General features: G+C 36.7%; 1 protein-coding gene across 1 annotated transcript in view; it reads right to left on the bottom strand.

Moving 5' to 3' along the window:
• Positions 1 to 6029: 6029 nt before the first annotated feature.
• The window catches only part of LOC131151751 (7-hydroxymethyl chlorophyll a reductase, chloroplastic), a 97418-nt gene continuing 82406 nt past the window's right edge, over positions 6030 to 21041 (bottom strand). Inside the window, exons 14-19 of the mRNA XM_058103153.1 lie at positions 8029 to 8108; positions 7755 to 7824; positions 7612 to 7669; positions 6565 to 6629; positions 6383 to 6477; positions 6030 to 6303 (exon numbers count right to left, since the gene is read on the bottom strand). Coding sequence (XP_057959136.1) covers positions 6213 to 6303; positions 6383 to 6477; positions 6565 to 6629; positions 7612 to 7669; positions 7755 to 7824; positions 8029 to 8108 — 459 coding nt within the window. The 3' untranslated portion in view covers positions 6030 to 6212. The remainder of the gene's footprint in view (positions 6304 to 6382; positions 6478 to 6564; positions 6630 to 7611; positions 7670 to 7754; positions 7825 to 8028; positions 8109 to 21041) is intronic.

Genomic DNA, 21041 nt, shown 5'->3' on the forward strand with positions numbered 1-21041 from the left:
CAACAGGAGGAATTCATCTGAGAAGGAGGAAGGTGAAATATCAGTTTTACAGGGCAGGGATGGATTTCTGTAAAAAATTCAGTAAGGAAATCTCAGAGGGTTCTCATCCAACCGTATAAATTAAATTTATGAGGAATACAAATCTTTTCTGGAATATTAAGGGGTTGGGCAGGTCTAGAGGCAGGTTAGAGATGCTAACTAAAAAGTTTAATGTTGGCTGGTTTGCTATTTCAGAACCGTTCGCGGCTGAGGAGCGGATGGTAATACTGGGTAATTTTTTGAATTACCACCATTTTATATCTAATGAAAATCAGGGCGGTAAAATGTGGCTATTTTGGAAGGATATAGATGCCTTTGAGGTGATTTCAATCACGACTCAGAAGATTTCTGGGTGGTTTTTTAAGGATGGGTAAAGAATTTTGGTGAGTTTTGTCTATGCCAAATGTTCTTATGTTGAAAAAAGAGAGTTATGGCGGCAACTGGAGGAGTGCCAATCAGATTTTCCTTGGTTGGTCATGGGTGATTTTAATGTGATTCAAACGGATACTGAAAGAATTGGTGGAAATCCAAGACCACTGTTACCTATTATGGAGTTTAATGACTACTTACATCATTGTGGTCTCTTTGATTTATCAAACACAGGTTCACGAATGTCGTGGTGCAATGGCCATGAAGGGGTGGCTCGTAGTTGGGCTAAGCTTGATCGTGTTCTTATTAATAATGGTTTTTCCAATCTATATGGTTCAACTTAATTCAAATATTTGAGTCGGAAATCATCAGATCATAGCCCTATGGTGGTGTATACAAATACGTCTTTCCCCCGGTATGACCCTACCCTATTTTGGTTCTTAAATATGAGGAGCTCGCATGATATACGTTAAAGATGTCTGGATCAGGAATGACTCAACCTCGAGTCTTCTGAAACTTGTTATTCGCCTTAAGAAAACTAAAGTTGCATTACGTGCATGGAATAAAAATGTTTTTGGGAGAGTGGATAAAAATTTAAAAGCTCTTGAGAAAAGGATGGAATATCTAAAAAATCAACTACAAGCAGGTTTTTCTGAGGACATCGAAGCTAATTGCTTGACTACTAAGGTGAAGATTCAGGTGTGGGAGAAGAGGGAAGCATCTCGCATAGGACAAATTGCGAAAAAAAAAAATGGTTGACTGAGGGGGATCAAAACTCTAAATTCTTTCTTTCAGTTATCAATCAAAAGCAGAATAAGAGTTGTATAGACCGTATGGTTCTGAACGATGGGAGGATATTGGAGGGTGCAAAAGCAATTTATAATGAGGCAACTGTTTTTTTTCCAGAATTTTTTTTTCAGAGTCTTCAGCAGTTGAATCATGCGATCTCTCGGAGTTAATTCAAAGGCAAGTTTCAGATGTGGATAATAATTTACTCTACGCTGATCCGACAGAAGAAGAAGTTAAAAGAGCGGTCTTCTCTATTCCAAAAGAAAGCAGTCTGGGACCGGATGGATTTGGATATGAATTTTATAAATCTTACTGGGACATTGTAAAAAAAGATCTCTTGGATGCGGCAATGGATTTTTGTTTAGGGCACTACTCTTTCCAAATTTTTTTCCTCTTCATTTATTGTTTTAATTCCAAAGGTGGATAATCTTTCTAGCTTTGATAAATTCCGGCCTATTAGTTTATGCTTTGTAGCTTATAAAATTTTTTCCAAGATTCTTGTTTTTAGACTAACCGAGGTTGTTGATAAGTTGGTCTCGTATGAATAAGCAGCTTTTATTCCTAGGCAAATTATTTTTGAAAATATTACACTAGCTCAAGAAATGGTTCAATCTTTGCACAAAAAAATAGCTAGTGGCAATGTGATGATAAAACTAGATATGGCTAACGCTTACGATAGAGTGAATTGAAATTTTCTTCTGGAGGTACTCAAGGCTTTTGGTTTCTTTGAGAGGTTTTGCAAGCTTATAAAAAATTGTGTGGAGTCTTCATGGTTTTTTGTTTTGATAAACGGAACCTTTAAGGGGTTTTTTCAATCTACGAAAGGCTTGCAGCAAGGGGATCCACTATCTCCTATTTATTCATCATAATGGAGGAGGTTTTGACAAGGTTGCTTAGGAAAAACTATGAGACTGGTCGGATTGGTAAATTTAATCATCCGATTGGGACCCCATTGGTTTCGCATTTGTTATATGCGGATGATATTCTTATTTTTGCGAATGGTGGGAAGAGGTCTATGAGAAATTTAGTTTACGCTCTAGAAAGGTATGAGAAGTGGTCGGGTCAAAAAATGAGTAAGACTAAGTTAGCGTTATTCCTCTCAAAGTACATCACTCCTACTAGGAAGCATGGTTTATTGAGAATCACGGGTTTCATGGAAGGTAAATTCCCTGTTTCATATTTGGGTACACCTTTGGTGTTTGGAAAATTGTCTTCTAGGACATTAGAGCCTCTTGTGGAGAAGATTAGAAAGAAAATTGTAGGGTGGAAATCTAAGTTTCTCTCGCAAGGTGGAAGATTGATTTTATTAAGACATGTGTTGTCTAACATGCCTATTCATTTGATATCTGTTATTAAGATTTCGCAAGTCACATATTCTCGCATTAACTCTCTTCTTTCAAATTTTTTATGGGGAGAGATAAAAGATAAAAGGAAGATTCATTGGCGCTCTTGGGGGAAAATTTGTAAACCTACCTCGGAAGGGGGTCTGGGCTTGAGAGATCTTAAGGAAGTTCAGAAATCTCTTCTCATGAAATTTGCCTTTAGATTGCTCACTTCTAATAATCTGTGGGCAGATTTTTTCAGAGTTAAATATTGCAGAAATGATCATTTATTAATAAGGAATGGGAGACCAAATGACTCTCGGTTTTGGAAATCAATTATGGCCACCATTCCAAAAGTTATGGATAATGTTAAAATTTTGGTGAGAGGTGGAAACTCTTCTTTTTAGTTTGACAGGTGGCTGTCATCAGGCTCGTTATCTATGAGCACTGAGGATATTTTGAACAAGAAATTATGTATTAAGGATTGTTGGCTAAATAATAATTGGAATTCTAATTTAGTATGGGAATTGGTTGGTGTTGATAAAATAAGGGAAATTTTGCAACAGGTGCCGACGGGTAAAAGTGGGCAGGATATTTTTGTCTAGAAGCCTGCCCCGAATAGTAATTTTTCTACAAAAAGGGCTTGGGAGGCAATGAGGAGCAAAAGTGATAATTTTTTTGTAAAATGACTGGTTTTGGCATTCTTTATTGCCCAGAAGAATCTCAATGTGTTTATGGAGAGCCTGGTTTAGATGCTTGGCTGTAGATGATAGAATTCAGACCAAAAGAATATCGATAACTTCGACTTGTGATTGTTGTGTTCAGAGAAGCCAAGAAACCATTGATCATATTCTTTCTTTAGGAGAGGTGGGTTCGGGCTAGTGTGGCATTGGGGTTCCTTTCCAACGATCTCTTCCTTGGAAAAATAAAATGGCAAATTGGTTATACTATACAAAAAAAATCGTTTATTAAAGGTATTTTAATCGGGCTGATTCCATGTTTGATTATGTGGTGCCTCTGGAATCGAAGATGTAAAGCGAGAATGGAAGGAGTTTATCAAAGTACACATCAAATGTGGAGAAGTGTTCGATTCTAGGTTAGTTTTATTGCTGAGAGCACAATTTCTTTTCAAAAATTGAAGAAGTCGGACATTAAGATTTTGAATAAGTTTTAAATTAAGCATCAGGGAGTTTGCGATAGGCCTAAAAAAATTATTTCATGGGTTAAACCTCCAATAGGATGGATAAAACTTAATTGTGATGGGAGTTGTAGGGGCAATCCGGGTACTTCAGGAGGTGGAAGAATTATTCAGGATTGTCATTATATGGTAAAAGAGGTTTTTTCAAGTTATTTTGGAAATGGTACGAATAATAGTGTGGAATTAAAAGCAATCAAGAAAGGAATTCGTTTGTGTAAATGTTTGCATTATGTTAATGTGATTATTGAAAGTGACTCACGAATTGTAGTTGATTGGTTTCGGAAAGATAGATGTATTTTATGGTATCTTTGGGAATTTTGGGAGGAGCTCATGGCAGAGTTAGAAGGAGTAAATGTCATGGTGATGCATCAGTATAGGGAAGACAATAATGCGGCTGATTTTCTTGCTAAAGAAGGAGAAATGAGAAACAATATAATCTACGAAAAACAACATCTTCTACCACATTATCTGAAAGGTATCCTTCGGGTGAATAGGTGGGGTCTTGTTTCTGTTCGTCGTTAGTTCATTTCTAGAGTTTCGTTTGGTGTATTTCGTTTTGTTTTTGGTTGTTTTTATGTTTTTATCTCCTTTGTTAGTTATGTTTAATTTTGTTTGTCCTAATTTGGTTGGTTGATTTTAACTTGTAACCACGGTATTCTTCCGCCAAAAGTGAGGGTTTATTAATAAATAAATGGAGGTGCCGCCCTCTTTTAGGAAAAAAAAAAAAAAACTTCTTTGGTTGGCCCAATATTAAAGTCCTTACCTTACGTATGAGAACATAAATTTCAAGTTTAAATTTTTTTTTTCAAATCAACATAAATCTAAATTTTAACCTTGAAATTCATATTCCTAAATACTACTTATTTTTTTATTATCCCAATAACCCATATACTAATGGTACAAAATACATTATCCATTGGCCTAGGAAAAGGCAGTTTAATGGTTAAGACCATTGGGCTTGGAGTTTTCTTTTCTTTTTTCTTCTTCCTCACCCCTCCCCATCTTTTAAGTACAATTTATTTATGTTAGTTTTTAGAATGGTTATGCTTCATATTAAACTTTATATACAAATTTACATTTTGGATTGAAAATTTTTTCAATTTTCTAGAACTACATTTTCAGAATAGTTATGCCTTCTGGTTAGTTGTTTTACATTCATGACTTAAGTATTAGGAACTTTTCTATTTAGTGAATGCTTTACAATCTACCATATTATAAATTTAAATGCAACAGCAACTATTATTTTATAGAATAAACTATTGTCCAACCAAAAAATAGTTTTTTTTTTTTTTTAATTTTTCACTATTATTTTGTTTATACAAACCCTAAAACAGTGTAACAAATATTATACGCTGCCTGTAGCTTAGAAATAAACTTTTGTAACAAACATGCCTTGGGAGGACCTAGATGAGCTTAATAAAGGCATATTTGTCATTCTGGTAGCCATTTTCGAGTCTTTACCTCACGAAATTTTTGCGCATAACCAAATATAATAACCCTCAATATTTATGGTAAGCCAAATTTATTTTTTTTCTTTTTTTGTTTGAACCCTGTGGCTATGCCTTTTGTAACACAGGATACATACACAATACACAAAACCAACCGAATATATACACCACAAAGACTTGGCATGATCACATAAATACCAGATGTGCCGTCTGCCCCTTCTAGAAGGGACGCATGGAGAGCAAGTTCAGAGGTTGACAATTCACGAGGATCACAAGTGAAATTAAAGGTTTCCCCAAAGCACACGATATACACCTAATGCTGCATAATCTCTGGATGATCACGTTAAGTTGGTAATACATCCATGCTCGTATGGCATATCAACCACAGGCTAGTGCTGGGGTTGCTTGTTAGTACATATCAACCTCGCGAGGTTTAAAAATTGTTTAAGAGGATATTTCTTGAATTCAGGTTCAATGCTTGCAATTGAATGATGAACTTTCAAATTTATGTAAATTTTAAAGTATCAAACTCCATGCACATTATGAATAATTCTGATGGTATGTTACCCAAAATAGTGTAGCTTGCGAACAATCTTCAGATGGGGCATATCTACGTGCACAAAGTTGAGCAGGACTGCCAAGTGCTGATCCAAAAGAGTAGCAATTTGAACAATAGACCTAACTTGGTTATATCAGCTGGCTGGGTGGGAGTGGAATTTTTGAATTTTGTAATTTTAAGGTTTTTCTTTTCTTGAAATTTGAACACTTCGCAGTTTAACCTTTTTTGCCGATTGTCTTCTTCTTCATTGATCTAACAGATTTTCATTTTATATGAAAATATTACATATAATTTCAAGACAACAGTTAGTAAAAAACTAGTGGCAGATTAAGATATATTATATCACATTACAATATATAAATTCATACACAAACCAAACTCTGTCATAATCGGTGTTATGAAGACATGATTATTTGAACCATGAAGGAGAATATTCAAAATTTTACGTACATGACAACACCTTCCTGCATCTTTACCATACACTGTAATCACCTTCTGGATAGCATCTGATCAATTTTGCCATTTTTGTTGTACATGTCGACAATTTTCTTTGCATATGAAGGGATGTGCAAATCAGCTCTGTATTTACCAACATTTCAAATATTAAAAGCAACATCAAGTTCCATACTGAAAAGGGAGACTAGTTGTTGCAACATACCTTCGTTTTCCCCATGCGCGATTTACATGCAAATAGTTCCGGATGGTATGGTAATCTAGTGAATAACGGGCGAATTCTAAACCCTTCGGGCCAATCTGAGCAAAGAGAAATTCCAGTCAGAATGAAAAATCTGTCATTGGCTTTCTTTTCATCATCAAATGCATCATGAAGAGAAAACTCACCAAGTTTAACACAAAGGCTATCAAATTCCCAATAAATTTTGGGGCAGGCTGGGAAGTGCCGTTCCCTGGAGTGGAAAAAAAGAAGAGAAATTTTAGAACAGTGGGCTACTATGCAATATTGAGTTTCTATAGTATCTAGTCATTAACTAAAATGTAAGATGCTCCTAAGTTTAATATTTGAACAGTAAAAAAAATTTCCAATCCTATAAATAACATTTGTGGACACAGGGATATGGGATACACATATATAAACACAGGAACATATATCATTGAAAAATTAAGATACAATACAACAGGGATATATTTACACACGCATGCTTAAATAAAAGATGGAACATGACATTGTAGAGTAGCTAGCAGTGAAAATATGTTCTATTTCTTCTCCAAACCTCATATAGATTTCTTTAATTACCAGGAAAGTAAATAATTTCTCCTCGTGCAAAAGATGATGACATACTAATATATGTTGTTCACTGGATGCATCTCCATGAACATTTTGATGCATTCTTAAGTTGGAATATTCTATACAACTAGGAATTTTACATACACCCTTCGAATTTTCGGCCAACATGTGAAAGTATCTAGCATGGGAAATTAAGTCAGGTGGGGCAACTACAAACTAATCTCCCCCACTCCCAGGTGAGGCCTCGTAGTTACCCACCAGGTGATCGTTTGGTAGCATTTGTGCATTATTAACTCAACTCTAGGAGAATATATGTCTATACTAAAGAGATCAACAAGGTCAAAAATAAAATTGGAAAAAAGGAATATAGAATATAACAATAGCTCATTATTTTAAAGAGTGAAAATTTTAACAGAATAGTGCATAACAAAATAATCCAAACCTTCGGATAGAATGACAATATATTGTGATTTCTTTAGCACTGCATCTAGCTAGTAGACATCCAATACTATTAAACCACGTCTAATTAAGAAGCTGAATCCATGCTTAGAAACTGAGGCTTGCTATTCATAGATTTTAATATATATATATATATATATATATATATATATATATATATATATAAAGAATAGGACTTCACATACCCATCTTAGCATTATCATCTGCTTTAACTGTCTCCATAACAAAAGGATGTCGTTTACCCTGAAAGAAGAAAAGTCTTCAAGCTCAGATTATCTATTTAAGAAAATTTTCAAACACTCTGGAAGGATAGAGCTGTGGATTTTACACTACTAGTTGTCGGAGTAATCTCCAAAAGACTTTCTACCAGATTAAGCATTTCTCTTCCGCGCTCATTTCTATCATTTGAGGGGGCAAAAAGAACACAAATATTTTTGCTATTAAATATATGACAAGTGTCAGAATTAATGAAAAGAAAGCACAGCATGAATTTATATTTAAAAAAGATACTGGAAAAATTGGAGCATGTGAATTCTAACAATCCATCTGTACAGTACATATAATCCTAGTGGTGTAATAGATAATCTCAGTAGTGGAATTACCTGACTGTAACATATTGTGGATGTTGCGTCATGCTGAGTCCAGTATACTTTGGTACACCCATGTATCCCACCACCAAGTCCTAAAATTTCTCGGACAAAAAGGAAATGATTGTGTGAAGTGAAGCTACGTTGACAGTAAAGTTCCTATGTTTGACTCTAAAACTTCATTGCAGAAACTGGAAATCGAGGTACAAGGCTGCAAATGAACCAAGCTATTCATGAATGTATATGTGGCTCAGCTCAATAAAAGTTCATTTAAGCTCATTCAAGTCCATAAACAAGCAAGTCTAAAGTATGATTTTGAAAATCTTAATGAATGAAGCAGCCTTGAACAAGGTAGAACTCAGCTAGTTTCGACTCAAAAGCCAGCTTATTTAGCCCCATTCATGGGCTTGTTTATCAGCTCTTTGTGAGCTCATTTTTTGCTTGTAAAGGCATGAATTTTTTTTCTCTCTACTTTCTTTTCTTTTGCTTTTATTTATTTATTCTAAATTTCTCCCCTCTTACCTTCTTTCTAAAGCGTACAATGTGAATTAGGTCATTTGTCAAAAGCTTATGTTGGTTTGGTAAAGCTTGTTTATTTACATCAATGAGTTCCAAGCGTAATTTTAAAGCTCATTTAATAAATGATGAAAGGTAGGAAGTTTGAGCAAGATTGCATTTGGCTCAGATGAACATAAATAAGACTGAGCTTGACTCCTTTAGGCTCACTTAATAAAAGAATCAAGCTCAAGCTTAATTTTGAAGCAAATTTAATAAATGAGCAAAGTTTGAGCATGTTAAAATTCAACTTGGCTCAGTTCAGCTTGATTACAGTCCTATCAAGGTATCAACTAGCATTTTGATTTATTGGATGCACACAACTAGACAGAACCATAGAAACACAAAATGATAATGAAAGCAGTCAACTGTGACCCTTGACCATGTTTCTCATAGGTAATAGGAAGGGTACATAAAATCGGGTGAGAGAGAGCCAAAAAAAATGCATGAGGAAGATTAGGGAGGTAGGATACAAACCAGAAAAAGTTTAGAAAAGAAAGGCAGAATTCAGCAGAAAACAAGGATTGGCAAAACATACTAACACTAACCACGTTAGGTTTCTGAAAATATAGAGACCAAACCAACAACAAAAGTTGCAGAGTATAGATGCTCCAATTTACAATTTTACCCTAATCTCAAATTTATCCCATTAGGGCTCACATTCAAGTAATTATTGTGCAATTATCAATTATCCCATATATTACACTTTTGCATAAAGCCAGACACACCACATGCCCCCTGGGATTGGTCTTGGGATGAAGGGTAGAATCAATTCAGGGATTTTCTTTGGAACCACTTATGAAGAAGTGCTTTCCATAAAATGTGCTGAATTTAATAAGTGTTGATAAGATGTGTTGAACTGGAAAATTGCTGAAATGGGTGTTTGGTTGTGTTTAAAATAAGTGGTATTTGAATATTCACTTTTATTATGGACTCTATAAATTTATATTGTTATATTTCAGTTAATATGTTATAATATATAATAAAATAATATATAATAATTATATTTAAATTTAAAATTTTAAAAATTTTTTGCTAAACAATTTAAAAAATAATTATGTTAATTATTTTTAATTAAATTTTAAAATTCTATTAAGTAAAATAATATAAGATTAATATTTTTAGTTACTAATAATGTTATTATTAATGTATATTTATAACATATGACTATCATATTAATTTATGTTAAAAATAATATTAATAATTAAATTAAAAATTTTAATTTTTCAATGTTAATTTAAATTAAAATAATGTGATATTATATAATAAAATAACATATGATTATCTTTAAATATATTTTAAATAAAAGTATTAATATTTTATAATGAAAATTTTAATTGAAAATTATATTAATTATTTTTTAGTTAAAATTTCTATAAGACCCAATCATCTCAACACACCTTGAATAACTCCAAGGAAAGAAGTCTATATGGAGGTCCTCTGAAATGTTTCGGCAAGACACCACCAGACAGAGGAAGTAGGATAGTATATAACAGCTATCACCCCACATGTCCTTGTATAAGTGAAATCTAAATTCCTTTCCTTTAGACAGCATAGTCCAGTAGTTATCCCTTGGAATATAGATTGGTCCATGACCATGCCACAAATTTGTGTTGCCCTTTTGAGCTACAAGAAGGCAAGGCTCCGTGATGCATTTCATCCCAATAAATTTTGTCATCAACTATGAAAGAATTTCATGATACAAGTATAACCGATTCTATACAATCCCCAAATAGAAGGATCAAAGTGCATAAATGACCTTTTGCCTTCTCAATTGCAATGTGAGGACTCCTAGACTCACCCTTCAATATAGACACCCAAAATAACATAAAGGGAGAGATAATAAACTAGGAATCCCACCAACTTATGCTCTCCCCATACTCTAGCATACGGACTACTTGTCTTTCTTCTCGTCTTGCGACTTGTTGAAGAAAAATGCGAAGGTTAAATTTTGCCTTCATGTCATCAGTGGGCATTTTATTTATACGACTATTTAACGAAGCTTTGGAAAGAAGAGATTGTACCTAGTCCTCTCAACAAATACCTATCCATTCCGTACTCCTTGCTAAGCATTCACTTTGCCTAAAAGCTTATGCTTTTAGGTTGTGGGCAAACAATGTATATCAAGCCTTGACACTCGCCTGCACATGCAGCCCAATTGTGTGTGGAGAAATAAACAAACAATGAATAGAACCCACCATCACAAACAAAATACATTTTTTCTCACAAATATTTAGTAAATGAAGGCAACAAGAATAGTACATACAACCCAGGGCCTCAAGTTAACCAGGATATGATACTATGTCGTAAGCTTTTAGGTTATGGGTGAACAATGTATTATCAAACCTTAATGCTCCTGTCCCCTCTCAACATCTCCATGCTGCTAGATACCTTTCACAGTTTTAAATTTCAATAAAATTGTGGAAGTATTTTTTTTAAAATTTCAACTTTCCACTACCCTTGAAATTGAAATGATGGTCAATTTTCATCTTGCAGAATTTCCGTCAAAATTTTCATAAATCATAAAAACTGATTGAGATGTATTCCATAATAAATCTTCTTTCCTTATGGAAAATAAAGATTACTACATGATGGTATGAATGATAGCTTTCATACTTTTGAAATTTTATACAAAATTGAGCTTATAGCTACAACACTTTATCCTACCTGTCCAAATTAGTTATATTTGCCTAATATTAACTGATTCCAATTTTTTTTTATATTAATTGAACATGTTCACTATGGTTATTGCGTTATAGTTATTATGCCTTGCACACCATATAGCTGTCATTGATTATCTTATATAAATATTTTAGTTATAATATTGCATTGTAATGTCAATTTGCAATTTCTAAAGCTTCATTTAAAAAGAAAAAAACCCATGCTTTACTTCTAGTTTCATCATTGTTTAAAATAAATGTCAAAATCGACACAAACATTGAAATTTCCTTATATTTGTAGCCTTGGAATTTTAGTCAAAATTGAGATTTAAAACCTTGATGCATGCCATGCAATGTGATGCACCTAGCCTCTCTACCCAACAAATGTCAAGCCTGACATCCAAATTTAAGTGTGGAAAACTGGAAGGTTCTCTATCTCCATTCCTTTTTGAGAGTAAAAGAAAATTTATTAAAGAGGAGGAAAAGAGATTACAACTATTGAAAAGTCAGATACAGAATACAGAAGAACAAGAGAAGTGAAGAAGGGAAGAAAAGAAGAAGACAGCAAGAGAAAGAAGGTGGCAGTTTCATGAAAACTTGCATTTAGCTCTAAGTCTGCCCTTTAGACATTACTAATGAAAAGCATGAAAGGCAAAAATACCCCCAGTTACACCACATAATTACTTAAAAAACCTATATCTTCTAACACTCCCCCTCAAGTTGGAAGTGTATAAATATAACCTAACCTCAGCTTGTTACAACCACTAGACAAGGTAGGCTTCAATAAATCATTTGCAAAAACATCGCCTAACTGATCCACATGTCACAAATGCAGTCCTTATAACCTTCTTCAACACAAAATCCCTCTCAAAATGAGGGTCAACTTTAATGTTCTTTGTCCTTTCATGAAGCAGTGGGTTGCTCTTTATAAAAATGGCATCTTGATTATTACAAAAGAATGCACAATCAAAATACCATATCTTTGAGTGTAGCCCTTTGGCAACCAGTCAAGCCTTAAGTCGTTCAATAGACCAGTTAGGAAGCGATTTGACAGTGTAGACCCAATGACACCTAACAAACTCCTCACCGAGGAAGATCCATCAAATCTTATGTCCCTTGAGTGGTTAAGGCATCCATTTTTACACCCATTGCATGCTTCCACCCATGGTTAGAAAGTGCTTCAACATGTGAGGAAGGAATAGAGATTGAGGTCATTGACAAGACAAAAGAATGCATAAGACTAGGAATGTGTTGAAACAAACAAAATGAGCAATAATACAAGCAATTAATGACTACAGAGTACATGCTTGAGTATCTTTCTTATGTGCAATTAGAAAATCCAAGTCACATTGGTCTGGATCTTCAGACTGGAAGTCGAAACAGTGAAGGGCAGAAGAGGTGGTTACAGTGGTAGCAATGCTTAATTGTTTATTTGGGTCGATAATTATTGGATTTGGAGGAGCCAAAGTTTTCTTTAGAGGGATAAGGGGGTAGGGATAGGAGGATTAGCGTGTGATGGGGAGCTAAAAATCATATATGGACTCAATATTTTCATCCAATGAGGGCCCATCGCTAGAGAAATAAGGTGTCCCCTCAAAAAAGGTAAAATTTGCATTAACATATTTCCTGTAAGTGTGGGTATCATAACATCTACATCCTTTCTGAATTCTCAAGTAGCCAACAAAGACGCATTTAACAATAGAGATATTGTCCTGACCCATATGTGAGACATGAACAAAAAAATGTGCACCCAAATGCACAAGGCACAATAGAGAACATGGACGTTTATGGATACATGACAGCAACCCCCCGACACACTGGAGAGCATCCTATTAAGCAAAAACCAAGCTATAAGAAGAGCATTGGTCCAAAGGGTTTTAGGAACATGCATATGAAAGAGTAAAGACCGTCTTATTTCAAGTAAATGTCTATTTTTCTGTTCAGCTACTCTATTCTGCTGAGGGATGTGTAAACATGATGTTTGATGAATAATTCATTCAGCCATGCAAAAAGTTTGAAGCTCATTTTGAGCAAATTCAAGTGCATTATCAGATTGAAAATATTGAATACAAATACCAAACAGGGTTTTTATTTCCTCATAGAACTAAGTAAATAGATTAACCAAGGAAAATCATCCACAAAAGACACAATATTGATGACCAATCAAATTATTGACTCTACATGGACCCCAAGTATCTTAATGAATAAGAGAAACAATGATTTACTACAAGACACAACTCTAGATAGAAAAAAATTCCTAGTGTATTTTCCTAAATGACAAGCAAAAGGGAAAACACTCAAAACAAGAAATAAACTTGAATATAGGAAGCACTTGTTGCAATTTTTGAAGCAATGGACAACCCAAACGAGAAGAAACACCATGGGTAGAAATTAAAGAAGCCAAATGACAAGAATTGGATCTACCATCACCACGATCCAAATAGTAAAAACCATGCTTCTCAAGCCCACCACCAACCCTTTTCTTTGTCTGAAGATCCTTAATAACACAATAAGAAGGAAACGTCATAGAAAAATTATAAAAATTTTGTTAGCTGACTATTTGACAGGTTCAAGGGAACTTTAGGCATATATAACACAAAGAAAGAGGAATAGAAGGAAACAAAAGAATATTGACAAAATTAGAGACTAGTGTAACCGAACCATTAGCAAGAGTTACCTTGGAGTATAAAGTAGTTTTATGGAATGCAATAAATTAGGACTACTTGTCATATAGGAGGAGGCCTTAGAGTCAATAACCAAGGTGAGGAGGATGAAGTGGCAAAAAGCCCAGTTATACTTGAATAGGGCACAATATGAGTAGATGTAAAAGAATAGGTTTAAAGTTGTTGAACCATGAGGACAAGATTGTTATGCTCCTTGGGGACATTGGTAGATGATGTATTCAACTCCCCAGTAGAGTGGCCGCATGCAATTGATGTGTCAATGGTAGAATCACTCTTAGTAAGAGACTTAGTGGCCCAATTAGGTTTCCCATGAAGATCCCAATACCTCACCACAATGTGTGCAAATGCAAGAATTGCCATGACAAACTCCTAGTCCTGATACACTACTTTTGTCATGATCGCCGTCCAAACCTTGTCCTCATCCTCTTAACACTTCCTCGACCATGGTTTAACGTATTACTAACAATGGCTATCACATAAAGCTAAGAAGAAGATTGAGAGCCTGTAGAATAACAACACCAAGATTTGTTTTGAAGAAACAATTGACGAGATAACACAAAGTTTTATTACAACAATCGGATTACAACAATATGTCTAACCATGCACTCACTAAATCAGCTTCAATGGCAAAGGACAACAAATAGAAAAACAAAAGAGGACATGATCTTGTAGTTGAGATGCGTGTAGTGCTCTGGTGGGGGGGGGGGGTCTTATTTATAGCTTCTGGTCCGTGGAAGAAGCACATGGGTGGCTCACCTACCATGGCCAACTTTGACATTAGTGGCCGTCTTTGACACACCGTGCCCACCGTTCACACTGGATAGGTCATACCGTCTCGGGGTTCGTTGCCCTCATACCCCCCACCGGGGTGCTGCCCCCGGACCCCCATGTTTCAGAGGGGAACGTCTTCTTTCTTCGTAATACCATTGCGATCTACCACTTCGACCTCATCTGAACCATACGTCAGGTAAGTGTGCCAATTAACTCGTGGGAGGTGGGCATTGCACACATATAAACCAACACCCCCCCCCCCTCCTCAATGTCCACCTATGCTCTTGGACCAATACCAAGAGCATCCCAATGCTTGTGGAAGTCGGAACTACCCAATGCTTTGGTGAAGATATCTACATGATTATCTTCTTTTGAGCAATACTCCATCTCAACAACCTCATCCTTAATGAGCTCTCGTATGTAGTGATACTGAATCTTAATATGATTGGTTCTTGCATGGAATATTGGGTTCTTACTGATAGCTATGCAACTTTGATTGTTACAATGAATCAGAGTTGCGGCATTTATCGTTATCCCAATATCAGTAAGAAGTCTTCTTATCCAGACAACTTCACATGAGGTGAGACAAGCTGACTTGTACTCGGCTTCTGTGAATGACAGCGACACTGTTGGCTACTTTTTGCTTGTCCAAGAGATGATTCTATTCCCAAAGAGAAAAGAATATCCAGAAACCGACTTTCTGGAATCAATATCTCTGCCCAATCGGAGTCACAATATCCAATTAGGGAGTTCCCTAATGAGATGCCAAAATGAGGAGTCCCTTTTATATACTTAAGGACCCTCATTCCAACCTTCCAGTGAATTTCTCGTGGCTTATTTGCAAATATACTCAGAATACCAACTGCAAAACTGATATCAGGCCTTGTGTTGCACAAGTACACCAAACTCTCAATTAGGCTTCTGTACCTTTTAGTATCAACAAGTGGAGAGGGATCTTCAATGGAGAACTTAATGTTTACTTCCATTAGAGTAACCACTGGAGTGCATTCTACCACCCCAAATGCCTTCAATAACTCTTGAGCATATCGTTGCTGAGAAATAAAGATTTCTCCTGGATGCTGCCACACTTCAATGCCTAAGAAGAAGTGGAGTAGCCCCAAGTCTGTCATCTCAAATTCTGAGCATAGGCCTTCACGGATTTTGTTGATCTTCTCCTCATGGTCACCTGTAAGCACAAGATCATCTACATATAGTACAATTATTACATACATCCCATTCTCCTTCCGTACATATAAATTTGCATCAGAGGTACTTCTACAAAATCCATAATTGGTGAAGAAAGAATCAATCCTCTGGCACCAAGCTCTAGGGGCTTGTTTCAGCCCATACAAGGCTTTCTTCAACCTGCACACTTTGTTGTATGAATTTAGCTATTCAAATCCAAGTGGTTGCATCACATAAACCTCCTCTTTAAGATGACTATTGAGGAATGCAGACTTCACATCCATTTGAAATAGCATCCAACTTCTGTGTGCAATAGTAGCCAAAACCAGAAGGATTGCTTCCAGGCGTGCTGTTGGTGCAAAGGTTTCAGTAACATCAAAACCTTCCACCTGAGAAAATCCTTGTGCTACAAGGCGAGCTTTGTACTTCTCTAAAGTACCATCGGCTTTATATTTTACCTTCCATATCCACTTCGTTCCAATTACCTTCCTATGAGGGGGACGATCCACAATCTCCCAAGTATCATTTTTCATTATACTTTCACATTCAACTTCCATAGCCGTTCTCCACTTTGGATCAACAAGCACTTCATCTAGGCTACTTGGTTCCTTAACTGTACTGATTATATCAGCCATTAAGGCCATATTTACCAAGTGTTCTGCTGATCGATGTTGTTCCTCTATTCTCTTCGACCTTCAAGGCCCATTAGGTTGTGAACTTTGATTACAGGTTCTGGATTGCCTTCGTCAAAAAACTGTTATACCCACTTGGGGTGTGGCTTCTGAACAGGTGCTACTAGTATAACAAGCTGGTTTTGAATTTCTTCATCATTCACCTCAATCTGCTGCTCTGAGTGAGGCACATGATGGTTACTTTATCGGTTGATGATAAAGTGGGCCGATGTCTATCTCCCACTGAGTGTGGTCCTTCATCAAATACCACATCTCGTCTTGTGACGATCTTCTTTGCCTCTACATTATACAAACGATATACCTTCGATTCTGTACTGTATCCCAAAAAGATGCACTTGCGACTCTTGTCATCTAACTTCCTTCAACTGTCATCTAGAACATGCACAAAACATCTGCAACCAAATGTTCTAAGATGAGAAACGAAGGGTTTCTTACCAGAGTAAGCCTCGTGAGGTGTTTTGTTCCGCAAATCTTTAGTGAAGCATCAGTTGAGGATATACACAGTTGTATTAATAGCTTCTGCCCAAAACAATTTTGGAAGGTCTTGTGCCTTCATCATTGGTCTGGCCATCTCCATCACAGAACGATTTCGCTATTCCACAATGCCATTCTGTTGTGGAGTTTTTGGTGCCGACAATTGACGCATGATGCCAAATGCACTGCAATAATTGTTGAACTCCCCTAATGTGAACTCGCCTCCTCAATCTGTTTGAAGTTTCTTTAACTGCAAACTTGTCTCATTTTCAACAAGTTTATGCCACACTTTAAATTTTACAAAAGCCTCAACCTTACCACGAAGAAAGTACACCCACAGCTTTCTACAATAATTGTCAACTAACAGCATAAAATCGAAAGATCCTCCTAGTGCAGGAGTAGTCATTTTACCACAGAGATCTGCATGTACTAGCTCTAGAGGAAGCTTTGATTTTTTGTTGCTCTCTTGTAGAAATGACATACGATGTTGCTCTCCCAACATGCAAGCTTCACAAGGCTCTGTAGTATCAACTACTACAGGTAGATCAACCACCATTTCACCACCATTTCCTTTCTTTGCATCTCCTTCAAAACTGCATAGGAGATGTGTCCAAACCTTTCATGCCAAATTCTTCTTGTTGTATCTCTAGTTGTTGTGGCAAGTGTCACAAACTCATACAGGTTATTCTTTCGAATACCTTCGCCCACAATGCTGTCATTTCTATCAATGATCTTAGCTTTTGTTTTCATGAATCGTACTTAATAGTCACGGTCAGTGATAACAGCTATAGATAAAAATTCCTCTTAATTTGAGGAACATAAAGGACATCTAAAAGAGTTTTACCTTGGCCATTCGTGGTTTTTAAGTAAATGGATCTAGCGCCCTCTACTGGACACTTTGCATTATTTCCGAAAATCACATTCATAGGTTCATGTAAAGGCTTAAGGGAACCATAACAATCCTTTTTGCTGGTCATGTGTCGGGAAGCTCCACTGTCAAGTACCCATGAGCAATCTACTGGTACTGTTCGAGTAGTTGAGCACATTTCTTTTGTAACCCTGAAAAGATCTAATTTTGGTTCAGCACAATTTGCTACCTGTCTAACATTCCACGTAGGCTTCAACGTGCCGTTCTTTTCATCGTGGATACGTTTTCTGCAATCCTTAGCTGCATGCCCCTTTTTTTTATAGTAGTAGCACGTACCATAAAATCTCTTCTTATTCTTTCCCTTCTTCTTTTCAACAGTATTGTCCTTGCCTTTGATCTGCATGGTGAAAGCACAACTGCTTTCATTTTCTCTGGTTCTTAGCCTCATCTCCTCCTCAAGCAGTAAAGCACAGAATCCCTCAAAGGTTAGTGCAGGAGTTCTAATTTGCGTGTTAAGAGCAGTTACCAAACTGTCATATTTTGATGGCAACACTCGAATACATCTTCGAGCTAACTCCTCACTGGTCTTTGCTATGCCCACTGCCGCCATTTGATCACATAGATTTTTTATTTTGGTGATGAATACTTCTGCCAATTCTCCGTCATGTAGCTTTTCTGCAGCAAGTTGATTCTCCAAGTTCTGAATGCGTGTCTGGTTCCTTGTTTCATATTGATTCTTCGAACCATTCCAAGCATCTGTAGCCTTGGATGTATGCTAGATCAACGTAAGTATAGAATCGGATACATTTGTGACAATAGCACAAAGTACATCTGCATTCCGCTCCTTCCATGCTTTGACAAGGGCAACATCTCGAGGGATGATTACCTTAGGATTGGTGGGATCAGGCGTGCCAATCGGTTCCTGGATCCATACCTTGAGTTGTATCAAGTAGTTCATATGAATCCAGAATAGCACTCATCTTGAACTTCCACAAAGTGTAGTTCGTGCCGTCTAGCTTTCCTTCTGTGAATGCTGGTGGACGAATCCGAAGTGCTGGTGGAGATGCAGTAGCAGAAGATGAAGTTCCTTCCATTGCAACGTCTCAACAATTATAGTTGTTTCTTCTTAGTAGCCTTCAGCTCTGATGTAGAATAACAACACCAAGATCTGTTTTGAAGAAACGATTGAAGAGATAACACAAAGTTTTATTACAACAGTCGGATTACAACAATCTGTCCAACCATGCACTCACTAAATGAGCTTCAATGGCGAAAGGACAACAAATAGAAAAACAAAAGAGGACACAATCTTGTAGTCGAGATGTCAGTAGTGCTCCGGTGGGGGGGGGGGTCCTATTTATAGCCTTTGGTCCATGGAAGAAGCACATGGGTGGCTCACCTACCATGTAGGTGGTGGTAGCTCACCTACCATGGCCAACTTTGACATTAGTGATTGTCTTTGACATACAGTGCCCACCGTTCACACTGGATAGGTCATACCGTCTCAAGGGTTGTTGCCCCCATAACCCCCACCGGGGGCGCTGCCCCCGAACACCCGTGTCTCTCAGAGGGGAATGTCTTCTGTCATCGTAGTACCATTGTAGTCTACCGCTTTGACCTCATCTAAACCATACGTCAAGTAAGTGTACCAATTAACTCGTGGGAGGTGGGCATTGCACACATATACACCAATAGAGCCATCATTGGTGATCCAATAGATTATAGAAAATGCTTCATTCATAAATTAAATGGATTCACTTGTAAGAATCTTATTGTGGATGGATTAAACTCTAGACTCAACCTAGCCAGAAACTTGGCAGCCAAGAACTCTACCCTTTGCCCCTAAATCATCTCAATGTCGGAACTAACTAGATGATAAATAGTGTGTTCCTCCCATATACCCTTCAGAGAGCTATAATACTCACCAATAAATTTCCCTTCTTGGTTATATAGAAAAATTTCCCACATAGGTCAAAAACATGTTTGACTTTTATCTTGTGAAAAGCTTTGACAGAGATCATCCCATATGGCCTTGGCTATTGTATGAAACAACATGTTCGCAACAAGCCATGGCTCCATGCTATTCGACAACCACACAAGTTATATGTCATCTCTCTTTCATCGAATCTTCATAGTACTTGGAGTCCAGAGGCATAGGAAAATGCAACAAATATTTGGACTTTCCTTTCACGTTAATATACACATGCACTACTTGAGACCACAATGGATAGTTGGAGGATCCAACCAATTTGAAGATTGTGATTTGTACAATAACCGTATTAGTCAAAGCTCGCTGTAGAGGTCCCAAAAACCACCCCCAATACGCTAAAACAAGTACATGTCAGTACCAGAAATGAACAAAACAGCAACAAAGTGAAATCAGGCAGCACACACAAGCACAGAGCATAACTTCAGAATTTCAAGAGGGCTGCTCTGAGCATGGAACATAAATTAAAATATCCTATGAGTAATTACTTGACCATGCAAAAGTGGCACACCAGAACAAGCACCACAGGCACTTGATAAACAACCTGGCAGCAGCAGCGACAGGTGTATTGGCTGGCAGAAACTAGAACTGAATGCTGGCAAAAGCAGGAAATAACATCATTGAACATTAATCCTAAGCACCAGCAACTGATACAAGGTTGCAGCAATCAATCACAAATACACAGCATCATCATGCCACAATCAACCAGTGAACAGCAACACAGCAACAGCAAATATCAGAAACAAAACATCACTTCATATTAGCAAATCACCATGAGCACACAAAGCATCCTCCCAAGGATGCTGCACAAACTGAGATGAAAATGAGATCTGATAGCTGAGGGGAAATTAAGAAAAGAAACCAAAACACAATGTGCAGAAAAAAAAAAAAAATCAAAGAATCAAATTTAGAGGAAATTGATGCTCTGATGCCATGTTGTATAGTTTGAGATTGAGGAGAGAAGAAGAAAAGACGAGAAGAAAGGAAGAAGAAAGGCACTTGAAAGAAGGAAGAAGCAGTTTCCTGTAGGCTTGAGTTCAGCTCCAGGCCTGCCCTCTTATATATTAATAATAAAAATCTTGAAAGACAAAAATACCCCAACTTGCACCACATAATTATAGAAAAACCTATCTCTTCTAACAATAACTTCAG

Source organism: Malania oleifera, chromosome 3, assembly GCF_029873635.1.
Source record: "Malania oleifera isolate guangnan ecotype guangnan chromosome 3, ASM2987363v1, whole genome shotgun sequence".
Lineage (NCBI taxonomy): Eukaryota > Viridiplantae > Streptophyta > Magnoliopsida > Santalales > Ximeniaceae > Malania > Malania oleifera.